At 46.2% G+C, this 20,362-nt stretch overlaps 3 protein-coding genes across 4 annotated transcripts; all 3 read left to right on the forward strand.

The window, feature by feature from the left end:
• Positions 1-1,985: 1,985 nt before the first annotated feature.
• On the forward strand, positions 1,986-8,025 carry LOC123397380 (ATP-dependent zinc metalloprotease FTSH 4, mitochondrial-like). Its single transcript, XM_045091946.1, has 6 exons — positions 1,986-2,112; positions 4,876-5,076; positions 5,406-5,606; positions 5,712-6,271; positions 6,391-6,867; positions 6,955-8,025. Exons 1-6 carry the CDS (start codon positions 1,986-1,988, stop codon positions 7,753-7,755), a joined length of 2,367 nt encoding a protein of 788 aa, XP_044947881.1. The 3' UTR covers positions 7,756-8,025.
• Positions 8,026-11,365: 3,340 nt separating this feature from the next.
• Positions 11,366-13,522, forward strand: LOC123394990. The gene is made up of 2 exons (XM_045089900.1): positions 11,366-11,602; positions 12,374-13,522. The coding sequence occupies exon 2, from the start codon at positions 12,387-12,389 to the stop codon at positions 13,185-13,187; it is 801 nt and encodes a 266-aa protein (XP_044945835.1). The 5' UTR covers positions 11,366-11,602; positions 12,374-12,386; the 3' UTR covers positions 13,188-13,522.
• A 907-nt stretch (positions 13,523-14,429) lies between these two features.
• On the forward strand, positions 14,430-19,293 carry LOC123399464 (pentatricopeptide repeat-containing protein At3g13880-like). Of its 2 annotated transcripts, XR_006610375.1 has the most exons (3): positions 14,430-16,015; positions 16,732-18,126; positions 19,067-19,293. XR_006610375.1 is itself a non-coding variant. In XM_045093871.1 (2 exons), exons 1-2 carry the CDS (start codon positions 14,487-14,489, stop codon positions 17,486-17,488), a joined length of 2,286 nt encoding a protein of 761 aa, XP_044949806.1. In that variant the 5' UTR covers positions 14,430-14,486; the 3' UTR covers positions 17,489-19,293. The 2 variants fall into 2 exon arrangements, 1 of the variants encoding a protein (XP_044949806.1); XM_045093871.1 differs by having other exon boundaries at positions 16,732-19,293.
• The last annotated feature ends 1,069 nt before the right edge of the window (positions 19,294-20,362 follow it).

Consider the following 20,362-nt stretch of genomic DNA (forward strand, 5'->3'; position numbering starts at 1 on the left):
TCGTGTGGCCTTGTCTTTCATCGATTTTCAGTACACGCCAGATTAATAAGTTAAAAATAGAACCATCTCCTTCCGATAATTCGCTAGATACTCCTAATTCTTGCACTAGCTAGTCATTTGACTAAGCATATGTACAGAGAAAAAGTAAAGCCTAGTTATTTCTCGAAGGATATTAATCAAAAAGATGCATGGCTGATTTGATGGAGTATTACTTCGAAACTGCTTGGCTCGATGCTTGTCCATGCCGTTGCACATGGATTAACTGAGCCGCTACCGATGCCACCCCAGAGTTGGAAGAAGGGAGGTGTCAGGGAGGCCTGCACAGGAGGAGGCTGCTGCGGTGGCGCGGTTACCCTTAAACTGGAGGTCATGGAATTTGAGGAGGTGTGGTCCGTGCGTGATGCGTCGTACCTGTAGTCCATCATCGATCGCATCTGTCATCGCGCACAGGCCCACACGAGAGCATGTATGTATAGGCCCGTCGCAACTAATTTAGCTCACAGTCGTAGCTAAGGCCTAATTATACAAGAACATACGTATACCCCCCCCCCCCCCCCCCCCCCCGTGAGGGCCGTCCCTGACTTCGTGTCGGACAAGGAGGAAGAATAAATGATCTTGAAATGACTATTGTCGTGATCATTGACGAGAACTTTCGGTGACCTAGACCACAATCACTGTTTGAACTGCTTGTATACCAACTGGATAGAATATGAAGGATTACTTTGTATCCAGAGAAGTATTTTCGATGGCAACTTCGGATGCATGGAAGTCTCTTCAACACCATTGCAAAAGTTGTTGAGGAGCATTATCCTTGGTTTAAACTGAGGAGTGCATCAGGATAAATATGTGTAATCATGTTGATAAAGTGGGTCACAACGATTTTTGAGTGCTTGCCTATGAGTGTTCGACTGACGCCATTAATGGCTATGTCTGCATCGGGGAAGGTAGAATCGTGCAGGTTGTTTGGAGATACACACAAGCATGATTGAGATATAAGGAGAGGAGTTCTTTGAGGGAACCATAACCATAGCAATTGCACGGGCACTTTGGAAGCATGGATTCTATAGCTAGCATGATGATCTAAATGTGCTTTCGAGATCATCACTGTTCGGAAAGGCTTGTTACTGAAGATGCTCCACCATGCAACTATGTTGTTATATGACCACCAGTATACGATGAGCTACTATCTTACGGATGGCATCTATTCACCATGGGCGACTTTTGTGAAGACAATCCAACGTTCGCAAGGCACAAGAGAACCAACTTTGCAACACGTAGAGAGTCCATAAAAAAGGATATTGAGAGGGTTTTCGGTGTGCTTCAAAACTGCTTTTGCATTATCCATGGTCCTGCATAGTATTGAAAGCCATGGGTCCTATGACGTTGCATCACGTTGCATAACATGATCATTGAGGATAAAAGACATGTCAGAGATGTTCCGATACATCATCAATGAGAATCCTGCCAAGCTGGAACACAATGCAAACAAGATACAAATATTCCTCGCATGCATCAAGTTATCTAGAACCGGAAAGTTCATGCTCAGCTCCGAAATGCTCTTGTTGAGCATTTGTGGGCACTTCAGAGCACTTGATCGTTGCGCTTCTATCATGGTTTTATTTGAATTATTACTTTATTTGGACCTTTCGTGTGCGTGAATTCGAAAAGGTTGTAATGCTTGTGAATTACATGTACACCTTTTTTTTAATCAAGTTTGGGCTTAACATGTGTGCAAATAATGTACTGGTTGAAACGAAATTTGCAAAACAAAAGTTAGCAAAAGAAATTTTGATGGAGTTAAGTCTTAGACTTTTTTTAACTCGTGAAAAAATTGTGGAATTAAAGTTTGACGCCGGGGTTCCGTCTTCCGTGCAAAACCGATCCGAAAGCATTCCTCTTGAGGTCGAGTTGAGGTGCCAAAATCTTGAGTCAGGGTCCCGGCGACAGCTCGCCGCCCATCCCAACCCTCGAGGGCGTGATGGTGGATGATCTCGGCGAGGAGCGGCAGAGCTCTGTTGCCGCTCGTGACGGCCGTGCCCTCTCTGGGCGCCGGCCGGCTGGCCGCCGGCGTAGCCCAGATCCGGCCGGGGAGGGGCAGCGGCCTCGTCGAAGGTGAATCTTTTCCTCTCCAGATACGGCATGCATATGTTTCTCTCCAGATTCGTTCGTTCGTTCGTTCGTTGGCCGGCGGGAGACTGCCGGTTCCTTCCTTCCTTGTTTGCCCTCCCCTTGCCTTGGGTTTCTTGGGTTCATATCCAGATTAGAGCAGACAGCAGAGACAGAAGCAAGCACGTTTCATCCATGGACGCGGTTAAATAAATAAATACTAGGCCCGTGCATTGCAACCGGAGAAAAAAATACCACATACATTTAATCTTTTTATAATTATTTTGATTTATTAAAATAATAAGCTAACTAACTAATGTAGTCAGTCCTATCCTATTTTGTTGAGAAATCAACCCGTCCATTGTTAATTCCACCATGATGAAAAATTAAGCGGGACAAGCAAAGCAAAACAAAGAGGCTACGTGAATTGATCAATGGACTGTTATCTTATTTCACTAATGGGATAGAGAATGTGGGATCAGATGACAAACTGAAGGTGGTGTTCCATTCGTCTCTACAACAATACAATCTTACATTCAATAAATTCATTTATCAGCAAACAAATCTCCATAAAACAAAATTTCTTGCCGGTGTTTGGCACACGGTTGGAGGCATGGGGACGGGATCACACCAGATAATGAGTTCCTGCCGGCGGAGGGGATACGATGACGGGAGCAAGGGTTAGGCGCCTCTATCTGGCCATAAGGAGTCGTCGCTGCCGCGCATAACCTCGGAGTTCCCCGTGTGAGCCATGGAGGCCCGCCTCCACCTGCAAGTATTTCGCTCCGCCGCGCCGCCGTCGTTCTGCATCGAGCAGACGCATCATCCCCAGTCACTGTAGCTGTCGCGTTGATTTGATCCAGAAGTTGTGCTCGAGCGCCGAAACGGGGGCAGCAAGCGGGCAGAGATACGGCCGCGGAGGCGGGTGGGTTGAGATCGACAATAGTGGTGGTTGAGGTCGGCCGCGACGGCGAGTGGTGTGGCAGCGGCCTGGGCACAGGCCAGGGTGGACCAGGGTCGACGCGATGCGCTCGAGCGCCGCAACGGGGGCGGTGAGCAGGGAGAGGTACGGCCGCGAAGGCGGGTGGGTTGAGATCGGCAGCGGTGGCGGTTGAGGTCGGCCGCGGCGGCGAGTGGTGTGGCAGCGGCCTGGGCACAGGCCAGGGTGGACCAGGGTCGACGCGATGCGCTCGAGCGCCGCAACGGGGGCAGTGAGTGGGGAGAGGTACGGCCGCGGAGGCGGGTGGGTTGAGATCGGCAGCGGTGGCGGTTGAGGTCGGCCGCGGCGGCGAGTGGTGTGGCGGCGGCCTGGGCATAGGCCAGGGTGGCCCAGGGTCGACGGGAGGAGGCGATGCGTACAGTATATTTTTTGCAGCGAATCGTTTTTTCCTTTTACGTTGCAGATAAATGATGGAGCGCGGGTTGAATAACAAAAATTACAGGTTTTTTTTATAAAAATACCGCGGTGGGTTTTCCGACGGAAGCAATAGCCGCTTTATTATTATTGCCCATGCGTTGCAACGGGAGAAAGAAATACCACACGTTCTTAATTTACAAAAAATGGTCTATAATCTGAGAATTTGTAGTTACGACACAAATAAAGATCGTCTTATCCTACAAAAATGCAGTTCAAAAATTCACAGGTCTTTTATTTTAACACGGCTTGCATGTAGATTTAATACGTACAAAGAATCAGTCAAGTGACCTTCAGTTTCATCTCTAATCCTGATTTTATTGATGTGTTCATCCCCAACCCGGATGAGTACCGGAATGAAAGAAAGACGAATAATGACTTATTTATTAAGATTGCACCCTAGATAGTATTTTTATTAAACCTTTAACAGATAAACTAATATCATATTTAAATTCTACATATTTTTCTAATCAAATTCCATATATAATATGTTAAATTTGAAGTTACGGTTTAAAAGATATGAGTATTTTAAAAAACATTTAATATATAGTACGAGTTTAATGTCATAAACAGTAAGGGCTTTTTTGTAAAATCACCTCGATGGGTTTTCCGACGGAAACGGTAGCCTCTTTATTATTAGGTAAAGATAAAGATATATATAGACTAGTCTATCTCATCTAGGAATTAATCTACTGTAGGAATTAGCAACAAAATCTATACTCTACATACGAGGCCAAGAAAAGCAAATCCCTGACAAATTCCGAGCTGATCCTTCCTTCTTTTATCTCGACCGGGCGGCGGCAGCGGCAGCAACAGATTGTCCTGTCATGGCATGCCGTCTCGCCCTATCCAGGGTAGTATTTCTTTCCTAGCTGATGCTAGCCAGCGACATTGCCTCTCTGTGTTTCAGAGCGTGCCCTTTGGATCTAGGGCTTGCCACTTTATAGGGGATTCATTGTTGAATACCATCATATATGTTCAGGTCATCTTAATTTCTCTGCCTGCTTGTGCCACAGGCTGGGACACATCTTGCAAGGCGTGGATTGGCAAACGTGATTCACGGCGAGCCCACAAAATCAACCGCTGCCGCAGGTATATATGCTTTGCTTTCATCCATCTATACTTATCTCGCAACTGCCAACAACTGCTGCTGCTGCTGCTGCTGCTACTACTACTTCCCCATGAAATTTGCCCCTGCCAAAGGATGACACACACAGATATATGGAAAAAACACTTAATTTTGTCCAGTATGTATCCTGCTTTCAATCATATCGACTTTTAATTTGTTGGTTGAGTCTTCTCCATGGAGGAACTGATTAAGTTTTTTTTTTCAACTGTGATGCTTAATGATGCAGGCGGCGTGCTCAGAAACCTACAAAGGAGATATGGAACAAATTATGCTGAACAGAGGGCATGGGCCCGCTCTGCAACTGATACTATTATTAGAGACCTTAATGACGAGAAAGCTATACGAGAGTTTGAATCGCAGAATCCCTCGCACTCAGCTCTCGCCAAGTACATCAAAGCCCTAATCAGTGCCGAGTTGACAACTCGAGGTGCCCGCGGTTTCTTTTCGCGAGTTTCTTTCTCTAACTCTATGTTATTCCTCTCCCACGCAAACAAATAAACGCACAATTTATTTTACAACTTGTTACTACTGCTACTACTGCTACTACTACTACTTCCCGATGAAATTTGCCCTTGCCAAAGGATGACACACACAGATATATAGAGAAAACACTTAATTTTGTCCAGTATATATCCTGCTTTCAATCATATCGGCATAGTGTCACATTATATCCTGTGACTTCAATTTGTTGGTTGAGTCATCTGTATGGAGGAACTGATTAAGTTTTTTTTCCAACTCTGATGCTTAATAATGCAGGTGGCGTGCCCACAAACCTACAAAGGAGATACGGAACAAATTATTCTGAACAGAGGGCATGGGCGTGCTCTGCAACTGATTCTCATATTAGAGACCTTAATGACGAGAAAGCTATACAAGAGTTTGAATCACAGAATCCCTCGCACTCAGCTCTCTCCAAGTACATCAAAGCCCTCATCAGTGCTGAGTTGAAAACTCGAGGTAGCCGCTGTTTCTTTTCGCGGGTTTCTTTCACTAACTGTATGTTATTCCTCTCCCACACAAAAAAATAAACACACAATTTATTTTACAACTTGTTGCCTGCAGGAGAAACTGCTAAGTCAGAACAGGCCGACAGGACGCTCAATTTTTTTAACAAGTTGTTTTCTTCAAGAGGAACTTCTAAGTCAGAACTGGTCCACCCATGCAAACCATTTGACACCTATTTTTGGCTTCTTATGGGGATCATTGCATTTTATGGCCTTGTGATCTATGGTATGCTTAACAGATCGGATAAGCTAGGCACGGATGAAGAATATCGCAAATCTTTTATCAAAGTGTCGGATGATTTGAACAAGGAGGGCACCGGAAAAAGCCGTAACCTGGATGAAGTGAACAAACTGTTGGATGATACGATCAAAGCCGTGGATGATTTGAAGAAGGCGGCCGCAAATTCAAGCACGAAGACCAGTGGTGTCAGTGGAAAAGGTGGTAAATTCAATGATTTGAACAAAGGGACCACAGATTCACGCAGGAAATCCAGTTATGTTGACGCCAAAAAAGGTAGTGTGTCCATGAAATCAACCACGAGATTCCGTGATATCAAGGGAGTTGACGAAGCAAAAGCTGAGCTCGAGGACATAGTTCACTACCTAAGAGATCCCGAGGTGAGAGAGTCACCATCACCAATTATTAAACTTACATGCAGCCTGGTGCAATTCAATTCTCCTTTTTGTTTCTAGATAGATGTTGATTGTGTTGTTAACCTAGCATGCTTAATTTGTAGCGTTTCACGAGCCTTGGTGCAAAGCTTCCAAAGGGTGTTCTGCTTGCTGGCCCACCAGGCACAGGGAAGACCATGCTGGCAAGAGCTGTGGCCGAGGAAGCCGGCGTCCCATTCTTTGTGCGCTGCGGCAGTGACTTCGAGGAGATGTATGTGGGTGTTGGTCCTAAAAGAGTGAGGGAGCTCTTCAGTGAAGCAAAGAAGCAATCCCCTTGCATAATATTCATCGATGAGATCGACACGATTGCTGGGCAAAGGCAACTAGGTGACAGAAATGGGGCTAGGGAGACTCTGAACCAGCTGCTCGTTGAGATGGATGGCTTCAAGCATAATGACGGCATCATTGTTCTCGCAGCGACCAACTTCCCGCAGTCGCTAGATAAAGCCGTTATTAGACCCGGGCGTTTTGACTGTCATATTCAGGTTCCTAATCCAGATGTCGAGGGCCGGCGGCAGATCCTAGAGGCTTGTGTGTCAAGGGTACATACTCTGTCCAGAAGGATAAGGCGTCTTCGCAGACTTTAACACAAGACTTTTGACCTTTTGCTACCATTCTTTTTTTTTCAGGTTAAAGCCAAGGGTGTGGACCTGATGACCATTGCGAATGGGACACCGGGATTATCAGGTGCAGAACTGACAAACTTGGTGAACGATGCTGCTCTGAAGGCTGCCAAGGATGGGTCAGAAGCTGTTACGATGGATCACATTGAATATTCCAAGGACAAGATCATGATGGGTTGCGAGCGCAAATCGGCGGTGATACCTGATAACTGCAGGAACATGAATGCGTACCACACGGGAGGGAGGGCCCTTGTTGCTATCCACACGGATGGCGCTCACCCTATCTACAAGGCTACCATTATCCCGAGGGGAAACTCTCTTGGCATGGTGATCCAGATGCCTGAGGAAGAAGATGCCTATAAATTCTCTAGGACGAAGATGCTGGCGAAATTGGACATCCTCATGGGCGGCAAGGTGGCCGAGGAGGTTATATTTGGAGAGAGTGAGGTGAGCTCTGACGCCTTGTCTGATATAAGAGAAGCGACTCGGCTGGCAACAGACATGGTTACCAAGTATGGCATGAGCGAGCGTGCCGGCCCTGTTTGCTACGACCACAAAAATGATGGGACACAGATGAAAAGCTTGAGCTGGCATGCGACAGGCCTGGTTCACGAGGAGGTGAAAAAATTACTGGTCAAAGCAGAAAAGAATGCGAAAAAGATTGTCACGGCGCACCGCAACGAGCTTAATGTGCTAGCCGATGCCCTTCTCGAGCACGGGACTCTCACTGGAGACCAGATCAAACAGTTGGTAAATGTCCTTAAAATTGGTAGCAATACTCAGAATCAGGAAACAGCTTCTTCATGATAGCGGTAGCAGTGGAGATGTAGAATGGTTTGGCCGACCTATGATGCAATTTCTTTTTCTTTTGATTCCTCTGGTTTTTGTTTCTCTTTTACGAAGGAAAATGCGGCGTGTTTTTTGGGTTGACCTAAAAGCTTAATGGTTTCGTAGAATAGTTGCACGCGCACAAATGTAAAGAAGATGCGCACAGTCTGGATTCCTCTTGTTTTTGTTTCTCTGTTATGAAGGAAATGCGGCTTGTTTTTTTGGAATACCGTGTTGTGAATCTGTAAAAACCAGTGCTTTTGAATCTCAGATTACATGAATGTAATGTGCCCCAAGATTGGTAAAATTCTTTGACCTGTGTACATTGGGGTATAACCCCACTGGAATCATTATTTTTTAGTTAATTATAAAAGAGTTCATGTACAAGGTGAACCATTAATTATAAGAAGTTAGTAAGTAGCATCTAGTTTTCTGATTCTGCAGGCAACCATTTGGAGCATGCTTGCATATATGTTTGCTGCCACTTCTGAAAGTATGCGTTCTCTCCTATGAACATCTTATTATTTCTTAGACAACGTTGCTTTAGTTTACTTCTGATGTCTGTAAAACCCTCCTGCACTGACAGATTGGCTTTTGCTTGTTTGGGCAAATAAAATCTCATCACCTTTTTCTTTTTCTTTTTTGAGGGAGTAAAATCCTAACACCTAGTACTATATATAGGAAATAATAAAGAGATGAAAAGAGTTTTACCCCTCCCGAGAATTTACTGGTTCAAGTTGTGACATTGGTAGGGAGAACAAACCTTCTCAAATTTCTTGGTTGACAACCTGATGCATGGGGATGCTCTTGTTCCTTGGCATAAGAGGCTGGGTGTTGGTAGGTGCTGCTCCATGCATCTCTCAGAAATCAGACCGCGTGGAGCATTTTCGTTTCCCTTTTGTTTTATAAGAAACATGAGATCGAAGAATACTGTAACCACAGAACAGGCACACACACACAAAAAAAAAGGGTAAAAAGTAACAAAACGAGAGAGACTCGTGAACAAAAAAAGAGACTGGAGTGAGAGAGAGAGAGAGAGAGAAAACAGAAACAAGAAAACAAAAAAAAAACAATCAGAAAAAAAGTGCATGGTCAAGTTATGGCGAGCTACTCGTACAAGAGGATTATGCATTGTACAGCCTAGATTAGACAGTAAGAAACTAGGCGAAGGGATTGGCTACAGAGTGAGTGTTGAACCAATTATAATGTAGTAGTAAGTAGCATATTGTTTTCTGATTCTACAAGCCACCATTTGTAGTTCATGTTGGAAAATATACTTACTGCCACTTGTGAAAAAATAATAATCTGCATTCACCCTCTGAAAATCTTGTTATTTCCCTGTTTGGGCAAACAAGATATCAACGCCTAGTAGCAAAATAATCTCCAAAAAAAACACTACATAGATCGGCAAATATAAGAGGCAAGGTGTTGCTCCGTACATCTTTTCATGCCAAAGATCAGCATCAGAACAGAAAGAATAGGATTTCTGTGAGGGAGCACAAGAACACACACAGCAATCACAATATGTGGCATGGAACTCATGAAGAGCTTCCAGGCCCTGAGTACTCACTCTTCACAGCAGCGCCAAGCGGCAGAGTGACAATCCAAAGCAATGTTTCTCACCATGCCGCTGTTTGGCAGCAGGATCCTCCTCTTTTTTTTGAAGAGAAACACAATTGCAGTCCATTGTATACCAGAGCTGGACAAGTCAGTAGCAACAGTATCATTTACAAAATCTGGAAACCAGCCAAGCCAAGTTTCACATGCGCCAGCTTCGAGTTTAGTTTAGCACCATGGGCTGCTAAACAGCGTGCAACTGTATTACAAGATCGGGGACATGGCACAATAGACACAGCATTGAAGCCCACACGCAACCGGAACTTGATGTCTTTGAAAATAGCTCGCAGAGTCCACATATCATATTCTTCAATTGCAGAGTCAGTTCCCACCATCACTCGATTACAGCCCATTTGATTGGTTGTGCTTATGGCATGGCATAAAATATCCCCAAAGCCTCTGAAATGAAGGGCATCCGAGACTTGCTCCAGATTACCTGCACCACCAGCCATCGCCATACCACAATCATTTCTGACGGCGAAGCCCAAACCTCCAGAGTTTTTGTTTCATTTCAGGAAAGCGTTGCCGGTGTTGATTTTCAAAATTTCTGGTGGAGGCCTGGACCATCACCCCTTTTGCTACTGCTTTTGCCTCCCCCCATATTTGTTCAACCTTAAAAATATGCATAAAAAGATAATCAATAGTATGACATATTTCATCAGAAGATCTAATATTATCTCTTACATTTGCTCTGTTCGTTTCATGCCGCCAGCACCAAAGGAGGAGGAAAATTTTAAGCTTTTCTTCCTCGTTGAGGCTCAGGATTTTCCCAATACAACTCAGAACATCTACACATGGCAGAATTTGTAATGTAACATGCTCCAACTGGGATTTTCTTCTTTTTCTTCACCGCCGTCAGTCTCCATCTTTGCTTTGTTAGCTACTTGTATCACCTCATGGACATTCATTAAATCAACCCTCCTCTTCTTTGAGTCCATCATATCTGCTTGATTTGCTGGACTCCTTTCTTCCTCTCGATTCGCTTGAAAGTACCTTGCTTCAAACTTTTTACTGCCTTGGAGGCGCTGCCGTGGAGATCTTCGACCTCCCACCCTTGGTACAAGACCTTCGGATGAAAGCCTAAGGCCCGGTGTCGGGTCGGGCGACGGCGTCGTCCTCGTCGCTTCCCCCCTTGGCGGCATCGCCTTGAAGTTCTTGGTTCCTGTTCGAGCATTTCATATGCTAGACGCTCACAACATTGTGGTTGGCTGGTGTCCAACCGGTGATGCGGGTGGTTGGCGTTACGACTGGTGCGGCGACGATGATGGTGGTGCGTGGAGCTGGGTCGTGGCTTGTCCTTCTGATGTTGAAGGTTTGTTCACTACTGTGACAGAGAAGTCGGAGCTGCGTGTGGCGGGGTCCCTGCGGCAACGATGACTCCATGAGGACGGCTTCAGCGGATCGACGGTGCTCTTCGGAGGTTGAACTGGACCAGGTCGGTACGAGGCTTGCAACTTTTCTCCAGTGATGCACATCAGCAAAATCGGAGCTGTCTTTCCTCGACGTCTCCGGTCGATTGTTTGGCTATGGCTGGCAAGGTCCCTGTGTGTCTTCCGTTCGGAGGGGCCTCGACGGGTTGTCAGCAGCGAAGTCGGAGTCGCCTGCTCGGGGAGAGGTGATGACGATAACATTGCGGTCTGCCTAAACGGTGTTCTTTCCTCGGTGGTGTGTGTGGTCTTGTTGGTGTCAGGTCGGCCGGGTGCCCTTTTGTGGGTGTGTTGTAACGGTTTTTGCTCGGGTATCCGTTAATTAACCGGGCAAGTCTGTTATAGTACCTTTTTTAATGAATAAAAAAAACATTTTACTGCCTTGTAATCTTCATTTCCTATTTTGTTCTGGACCCTTGATCGTCCACTGTGCTTGGTAAGGGCGTCTTCTTCTGGGCTAATTGGGCTTCACGGTGCTGGGCCCCTCTCTCTCTCATGGGTCGAAAAAAAAAGAGAGGTTTTTCGGCCCAGTCCTCTCTGCCGAGCTCCCTCCCTCCCCTTCTTCCCTCCCCTCACTCGTCTCTCCTCTGCCAGCCGCCGCCGCCGCCGCCACCCGGCTCTTCCGCCTCGCCGACGCCGCCCAGATCCAATCCAACTCCGCCGTCCCCGTCCGCGCCGTCTTCGCGCAGCGGGTCCGGTCTCTCCGACGGCCTCGTCGTCCTCCGCCTCCAGCGCGCCCCGCCACCCCGGTCACCTCCGTGCCACCGGAGTCGCCCCGCCAGGTATCTTCCTCCGCCCACCACTTCTAGCGCCACCCTTTCGGATTGTTTCCAGTATGTGCATCTGTAGTACTACCTCAACTGTTGCTGCTAATCTGAGAAATCGATGCCTCCATGTTGCAAATCTGCGCTGCTCTTCAACTTGGACCGGCGCTACAGATTAGATTGGTGCTTGGATTTGAATGTCACTCATTTCGGATGATTAAGGACCGATTATTAAGAGCATGACACGGTTGCGATTTCAGTGTTTGCTGTTTCCTAAGGAATTGGTTGATGGGATTCTAGTTCATGCGATGCCTATATGTGTCATTGTGGTGATTGCTGTTTGTTTGTTTGTTTGTTCAGGAAATTGCTAGCTCATGTCATGCTGCCGTGTAAGATTAAATGTATATTGTTTGTATGTTCTGCACAGTGTGAAGTTTCTGGTTCAAAAAGGGTTTCAGTTGATCAACTGGGCTATATGATGTGTACAACATAGTGACACGTTTCTGTTCAGAGTATTACGGTTGCAATTCCGGTGGTTGCGTTTTTGTAAGGAGAAATTGGTTGCTGGAATTTTAGTTCATGTGGTTGCCTAGGTGTGTCATGCTGGTTTGTTGTCAGTTTGTTCAGCAGATTGCTACTTCATGACATGTGATGCTTCCATGTAGGGTTACATATATTGTTTCAATGTTCCACGCACACAGCATGAAGTTTCTCATCCAAAATGAATTTCATCTGATGAACCGAGCTAGATGATATGTATAACATAGCGACCCATTTCTGTTTGTGCAGCCAAGGTGGTCCAATGGCTTCAGGCATCATGCTCCGACGCCTTTCCAAGACACTCACCATGAGCCCAGCAGCAGCAGTGGCATCTGGTATGACCAGCCAGCATCACCAGCTTCAGCAGCGAGCACCGGTGAGCGGCACATCCAAGGGCAAGGCGAAGCTCAAAGCTGGGATGCCTCTGAGGCGTAGCGTCATAGCGAAGAAGGGGGGCGCGCCTGCCACTGCTGGGAGCGGCGGCGCTGGCCGTGGTCGTCGTGAAGCCATCGAGCGTATTACTCAGATTGCAGAGTCTTGTCTCAAGTCCTCTACTCCTCTACGGCACCTGTCCCCCAAGGAGCGTCTCCGCGAGACAAAGCGTGAGGAGCTTGGGCTCATCTCCAAGGAACGGCAACGTGAGCTTGATATGGCCAAGGCTGAAGCTAAAGCCAAGTCTAAGGGTAAGAGTGGAGGTGATGGTGACCGTGTTCTGATGGGTCCGCCAGGCCTTGATTATATCAGTCTTGGCCTGGTAGATGAGGAGGCTATCCCTGAGTATGAGCTGACAGTTGAAGATGGACGGCGTCTTGCCAAAGAATACAGCCGTGTGCTAATGCGACGACACCGCGCACGTCAAACTGCAGAGTCAACGCTGTTGAGGCTCAAGAAGGAGGCCATTGCTGCACTACCTGAGAAGCTGCGAGCTGCTGCTATGGTTCCTGACATGACCCCTTTCCCTGCAAACCGCTACATGGCAACGCTCACGCCGCCAATTGAAGGATATATTGAAAAGGTGCGAGACGCTGCCAAGAAGTATTCAGTGAAGGAGAAACTTCGTTGAGTTCGATTCAGGGGAGGAAAGAGTCTTTCTCCATACAAGATGCCGAGAGTTTAGACGCTTTCTTATGCTCCTTTAATTCTTGGCCTGTCTAGGTTTGATGACTACTTTGTGCTATTTTGGTCTTAGATAATCAGATTCTGGTAATAAGCCGCCACAATTTTTATTTGCAAGATCCTGCCATGTTATTCTGACTGAACTGTTCACTTCAGTTTTACTCCCTCCATTCCTTTTTAATCAGCATACAAGATTTATCTGAAGTCAAACTTTGTAAAGTTTGATGGCTACTTTGTGCTATTTTGGGTTTGTGATAATCAGATTGTGGTAATAAGCTGTCACATATTTTCTTTGCAAGACCCTGCCATGTAATTCCGACTGAGCTTTTCTACTTCAGTTTTGCTGTGTACTAGTGCATCTTGATATCATGTAGTGCATCTTGACAGATGCCCGGTGCTATATCAGTCGTCGGATCTGACTGACTACGCAACATAGGCTGTGTTGCAGAATTTTCTTGCAACGGAGGTCATGTTGTAAAGACATTGGTAATAGAGGTTGTGTTACATAATTTTTTGCAGCAACGATTATGTTGCAGAATTGTTTTTGCAACAGGGATTATGTTGCGGAATTCTTTTGCAAGAGGGATTATATTGCAGAATTTTTTTGCCTTCATCGTCCCACCATCACATTATCAATGCAATACTTTTCATGTTTCGAAAACATACACGATGTTGCAAAATCCTAATAATTGAGGTGTGTGGGACTAGGTGACACATGATTGGCTCACAATGTGACGGATCCAGAAAAATTGAGGCGCTGATTCTAATCATTTCCCATCCATCCAAAAAATTAAGAAAAATATTATTCTAAGTAGTTTGGCGGCCGTTAATAAAATGTCTCTGGAGTGAGTGAGACCGGGGCCAGCTGTCAGCGTCACATGGAACCTCGTTCACATCCACAATTCCACATCCTTGGTAGTACAGTAGTATACTAGTGTGATCTCCAAGCAAAGAGAAAAAAAAGAGAAATTAATAAATATAATAAACCTCGCTTAAACCTCGTTGGTTCGGTCGACCGATGCTGCTCCCGCACCGGAGACCCAGCCACCGTCTTCTCCGGCAGCAGCCGTCCCCTCCGCCACCCCAAACGCCGCCGCCGCCGACCCGCCGGCGCGGCCATCCTGCGGAGGCTCCACGGCCACCTCGCCACCGCGCCCCTCCCCTCGACCCGTCGGCCTACGCGGGCCTCCTCCGGGCCGCGTCGAGGGCGCGGTCGCTGCCGCTGGCCAGGCTGACCCACTCCCACATGCTCCGCGCCGGCTTCCGTCCGGGCCTCTTCCTGCGCAACAACCTCCTCGCTGCATACTGCCGCGGCGGCGACATGCGCTACGCACGCCTCCTGTTCGACGGAATGCCGCGCCGGGACGCCGTGTCCTGGAACACCCTCATCGCGGGCTACTCCAGCCAGAGCGGGTCCTCCGCGCGCCTCGCGCTCGCCTCCTTCCGGGACGCGCGGGGCGGCGGCGTCTGGGCGGACAGGTTCACCTACGCCGCGGTGCTGGCGGCGTGCGGCAGGGCCGGGGACTCGAGGCACGGCCGGGCGGCGCATGGGCTGGCCGTGGCGAGTGGGCTCGTGCAGGACGTGTTCCTGACCAACTCCGTCATCGACATGTACGCCAAGTGCGGGATGATTGACGAGGTGAGGCTGGTGTTCGACCGGGCTGAGGAGCGGGACGAGGCGTCGTGGAACCTGCTGCTGTCGGCGTACGTGCGCATGGGGTGGCCGGAGGTGGCCGTTCACGTGCTCGTCTGGATGCACCGGTCAGGGGTGAAGCTTGATAGCTTTGCCTTGGGTGGGATCCTCAAGGCTTGCTCCCAGCTCGAGGGCTCCGAGGATGTACGCAGGATGCTGCATGGTTGCGTGGTTAAGGTTGGTCTGGACTTGGATATGTTCGTCGGGAGTGCCATGGTGGACATGTATGCCAAAAACGGTGGACTTGAGGAGGCGATCAAGGTGTTTGACTGCATCCCGAATCAGAACGCGGTGGTTTACGGTGCCATGATCGCGGGTTTCGCTCGCTTAGGTAGTGACCCTTGCCCTGAGGTTAGAATCCAAGCTGTCAGGCTTTTCTCAGACTTGCTCCGGATGAGTGTTAAACCGTCCAGGTTTACTTTCAAGAGTGTGCTCGAAGTCTGCAATTTGACCAATGCGTTGCACTGTGGGAGGCTGATACACGCTCATGTTGTATTCAATGGGTTTCAGGACGATGAGTTCATAGCAAATGCGCTGATCAACTTGTACTCCAAAGCAGGGTCGGTAAGTGATAGTCTGAGATGCTTCCATATGACTCCCAGGCAAGATGTCGTCACATGGACATCCATGATTACAGCATTCACACATGATGAGAATTTTGAGAAGGCACTAGGCCTGTTCCTAGAGTTTCTTTCTCTTGGAAAAGAGCCAGACCAGTTCACTTTATCTAGTGTGATGAATGCCTGTGCTGCTCTGAGTCTACCAGCAACCTGTAAGCAGATACACTGTTATACGGTCAAATCTGGACTCAGTCAGTTCACTGTGTGCGGCAATTCTCAGATTTCTATGTATAGGAATATAGGTGATGTTGAGGCTTCAAAGAAGACATTCGAACAGATTACATGCCTGGACATATTCTCATGGTCTGCAATGGTTTTGAGCTACGCGGTCCATGGCCATGAAGGTGAGGCTCTAGTGCTCCTGGAGAAGATGAAGGATTGTGGTGTCTTGATAAATGATATTGCTTTTCTTGCCGTTCTCATTGCTTGCAGCCAGCAGGGGCTGGCACACGAAGGTTTCAGGTACATACTCTTGCAAAGTAATGATTGACCTGCCTGTTTTGTTGTTTCTCAAAAAGTGCTTTGTTTTCCTCCTGTGAGTTTTTAGTATCCTCGTCTACATTATGTATGCTACTAGCAACTGATGAAGGACCTTTCTAATTTACATTAAACGTTCAATATTCAAGTCATCCTACACAGAAGGTATATGCCATAGCAAGGGAGATATGATAGTCTGGGAATTGTGTTGTGCAATGCAACATAGCTACGTCTAGCTCCAAAAATCGATTTGCCAAATGCACCACATTCTTGCTCTCTCTTAGTAAGCTTAAAAGAAATGTTAAATTAGCTATTTACTTGCGCCAAACCTATGGGTTACCTATATTGTGATATCATACCTACCCTCCAGATAGGAATTGTAGCTTCGTTCAGTTTCTCATGTGAACTGTATTTATACCTTTCCGAATTACCAATTTCCAGGGACTGGTAAGATCATCAGACTTGAAGTAACACCGCCAATGCCGGTCCCAAGCCCGGATGCAAAAGGTGGAGGGTTCAAGTTTGACATACCGTTCCTGAACAAAATTATGTATGCTCAGAACTAAAGTCTATGATGCTAATTGAAGAATGTGCTATAAAGGAACGTTAGAAATAGGGAAGTCTCCTCTATTTCTGGCACTTCTATCCAACTTTTCAACAATGTTCTCAATTCATTAAGTATCTGTCTTTTTGTAATGCAGGCACTATGAGAGCATGCTATCAGATTATGGCTGTTCCCCAAATATGAAGCACAAAGCTTGCGTAGTTGACCTCCTTGGCCGTGTTGGTAAACTGTCTGAGGCTGAAGATTTCATAATGGGATCTGGATCAGAAAATGACCCAATACTTTGGCATGCACTGTTGCGTGCATGCAGAATCCATGGGGACAAAGAGAGGGGTATGAAAACCGGAGAGAAATTAATGGAACTCGAGCCCTTCACTGTTACTTCATATGTGGTTCTGTACAACCTCTACATGGATGCGGGCAAAATCTCATTGGCTATGAAGACAAGAGGCCTAATGAGAGAGCGGGGCATGAGTAAGGAAGCTGGGATTAGTTGGGCCGAGTTTGGGGGATCCATCCTTCATTTCACTGACGGAAATAACTCCTGCCCACACAATAATTCAGTTCATGCCAGATTAGAAGAATTGTTAGTCAGTGTGAAACAGAGGACCGAGCGTGGTGGAACGGACATTTGGGAATTAGGATTCCAGAGTAGAAAGGATGGTGAGACCTCACTCGCCAGACATGGTGAACTACTGGGTGTGGCTCTTGGGCTGTCCACTTTGTCATCTGGTGCTCCTGTAACAGTTATGAAGAACCAGAGGATATCCTGGGAAAGCCATGAAACACTTAAGTTGCTATCAGCAAGGGAAAGCAGGGGAATAATTGTCAGAGATCCGACTCATTTTCATCGTTTTGATCAAGGTTCATGCTCTTGCAGAGACTACTGGTAGACATAAGTGATTTATAACCTTGGGAGTACAAACCTTAGAAGGGTCAGCGGAACAGTTTGGCCATTCTTGCAACTGAGATTGAAACTGTTGGCTGACAGTTTGGATTGGAGGAATGAGAGGATTACGGTAAAGGGTTCAGTGGCATTGCACTGAACAGAAGCTGCGTCATTCCACTGAATAGAAGCTGTGTACATGTAGCATACGATTGTGCTTGATGATGTCCAACCCCAGCCACGCATCACTTTGCGATTAAGCATCACACGTCTCAAGCTGGTCATCTTTGATGAAACCGTGGGATTGCTGGAGATGTGAAGGCAGAGCTGCTTCCCTGCATCTCAGCTAGAACTGTGGCTTAATCATATATACTTGGGGCATTCTTGTGAGCAAAATGTGCTGACCTGAACAGCCGGCAGCTGCTGTCTTTGCGCCATGGTCTAATCTGAGACCCATCTGCAGCACGTACACTGTGGTCATACTGCTGTAGAAGCTGTGGTCAGAAGTGTTAATATTGAGAAGTTCCTGATGGGGAGAAAAGCCCATTGCGGAACAAATGATGCGCTACACTCTCACCAAGATGAAAGATACGCTGAGATTTTTTATTTTTTTTATTTTTTTGCACAGGCTGACGTAGGTTACAGGTATAGTTGCAAACACATGCTACGTTTATGCAAGTACCTTATGATATTTTTACATAGCTGTTGCAGCTGAATTGCATTTATATACATCCTTGTGTTCAATCACATAAATTATAATAATAAAATCCTTGGTGTACATTCATGTTTTAGATCCGAATGCAGTAGTTTTTACTGATTCAAAATACATATCATTCTCTTCAGACTTAAGAAACAAAAGTCATACATACATAATAAAAAGAAAATAATCCCCTTAAGCCAGAACTATTTAGCTTCTTACCTTTTAGGGTGAGGGAGGTGTTTCTTGATTCTGCCGACAATTGTTAGAACTGTTTAGTAGTTTGGTGATATGTGTTAGAACAGGGTTGTGCTGTGTGTAGTTACCATATTGTATAGGGGCTTCTTTGCTTATTTCCCTCTTGTCTGTATGTACTGGCTCTTGGCCCCATTCAATAAAAAAGCTTAGCCCTGCTAATTTTAACACCTATAATACACAGAGGATTATACTAAATACTATTCTCCCCGTTCCATAATTCTTGTCGTGGTTCTAGTTCAAACTTGGACTAAAACCACGACAAGAATTATGGAACAGTGGGAGCAGTACCATGGTGCCCCCATCCTCCCCTGCCACCATCACAATCGGCGTCGTACGAAACAAGCCCAACCCACCCACTCATACCATAGGTTAGCAGGTGTAGTTACAAACACATGAAACGTTTATGTAAAGCACCTAATGATATCTTTATACAGGCTTTTGCAGCTGGGAAAATGTATGTTTCTAGGACCCCCGAATTTTGTTAACCGCCACTGTTGGCTAGGAGTCATGCTAGCTCGACGCATTTTTTTTAGACAGGTCGTCATGAGATTTACTTGTTGTTCTGCCTTGTCTTTATCAATTCTTGTATTGTAGCTCTTACTTAAAAATGTGGTGATTCCACTTTTTCAGGAGCTTCAAGCCTAAACGAAAGCTGGAAGTATGAAGCCATGAAGCCCTACTCAACGAAGAGTAGAATATCTAGGTTTTAATAGAATAATTCAGTGTTGTTTTTGATGAATTTCATTTGTTCCGTGATCTGTTCAAAATATTGATTTTGTATGTGATTTGTACACCTATGAAATGGAAACCTCACAAGGGGTAACCACTTATGAAAATTGTTTCACAAATTACAAAATTTATGGTGTGGATTCGAATTATGAGATCAGCATGACATGTGGGATCAATCTAACTAGTGGGACCAGTACCAAAATAAAATGGCAAAAAACGAAAATCAATAGAAAGTAAAAGGCCACAACCCAAAATTAAAAGGACTGACATATTTGGCCCGGCCCATGTAGATGGTGAAAATTAATAGGAAAAAATATATATATAAAAAGGCTGAATTGTTGGGCTCGGTCCACGTAAAACATCGAACTGGACCGGGTCAATTCTTATCAACGACCAATCCAATTGGTCGTAACTTTGCCATGTCAGCTTGCCACGTTGGACCCGACGTGGCTTGGACGGACTTCTAACGACCAAAATGATTGATTGTTTTTTCAGCAAAGGAGGAATGTCGTCGAAGAACTTGGACGTAGCACCTTTCAAAAGGTGACATCTGCTTTGCGTATGTTGACATATGGTATTCTGGCTGATCTAGTTGATGACCACTTGGCCATGGGTGAGAGTGAGGCCATTATGTGTGTCAAGCGCTTCGCAGTCGGAATTGTGCAAGTGTTTGGTCCGGAGTATATGAGATCTCCCAATCATGAAGAATTCGGAAGGCTATTGGAGATGAACAAAGCTCGCGGGTTCCTAGACATGCTTGGCTCAATAGATTGCATGCATTGAAGTTGGAAGAACTGTCCTAAGGTATTGCATGAGCGATTCGACGACCAGAAAAAGGGTTTAACTATAATCCTTGAAGCGGTGGCCGATCAAGAGACTTGGATTTGACATGCTTTTTTTGGAATGCCTCGATCTTTGAATTACATCAACGTTGTTAATCGGTCACCACCGATGAATGAGATTGCAAATGGTGAACTGCCACCGGTGGAGTTTGTGGCAAATGGCCATACCTACAACTATAATTAATATCTTGCGGATGGCATCTACCCAAAGGGGTAAACATTTGTGAAGCCGTTGTAAAAAACAGAAGGTAAGAAAAATCTAGATTTTCACAATGCTCAGGCGACGGCTCGGAAAGATGTAGAAAGAGCTTTTGGGATTTTGCATGTCCAATTTGCTATTGTGAGATGACCGACT

This window comes from Hordeum vulgare, chromosome 5H (genome assembly GCF_904849725.1).
Source record: "Hordeum vulgare subsp. vulgare chromosome 5H, MorexV3_pseudomolecules_assembly, whole genome shotgun sequence".
NCBI classification, from domain to species: domain Eukaryota; kingdom Viridiplantae; phylum Streptophyta; class Magnoliopsida; order Poales; family Poaceae; genus Hordeum; species Hordeum vulgare.

What these genes read in the sequence shown, in the direction of transcription:
- LOC123399464 (XM_045093871.1), top strand. Translation starts at nt 14,487, where the DNA reads ATGCTCCGCGCCGGCTTCCGTCCGGGCCTCTTCCTGCGCAACAACCTC. An exon ending in CTGGCACACGAAGGTTTCAG is followed by an intron (nt 16,016 to 16,731) that starts GTACATACTCTT and finishes TTTGTAATGCAG; the next exon opens with GCACTATGAGAGCATGCTAT.
- LOC123394990 (XM_045089900.1), top strand. Translation starts at nt 12,387, where the DNA reads ATGGCTTCAGGCATCATGCTCCGACGCCTTTCCAAGACACTCACCATG.
- LOC123397380 (XM_045091946.1), top strand. Translation starts at nt 1,986, where the DNA reads ATGATCTCGGCGAGGAGCGGCAGAGCTCTGTTGCCGCTCGTGACGGCC. An exon ending in ACTACCTAAGAGATCCCGAG is followed by an intron (nt 6,272 to 6,390) that starts GTGAGAGAGTCA and finishes CTTAATTTGTAG; the next exon opens with CGTTTCACGAGCCTTGGTGC. An exon ending in TAGAGGCTTGTGTGTCAAGG is followed by an intron (nt 6,868 to 6,954) that starts GTACATACTCTG and finishes TTTTTTTTTCAG; the next exon opens with GTTAAAGCCAAGGGTGTGGA.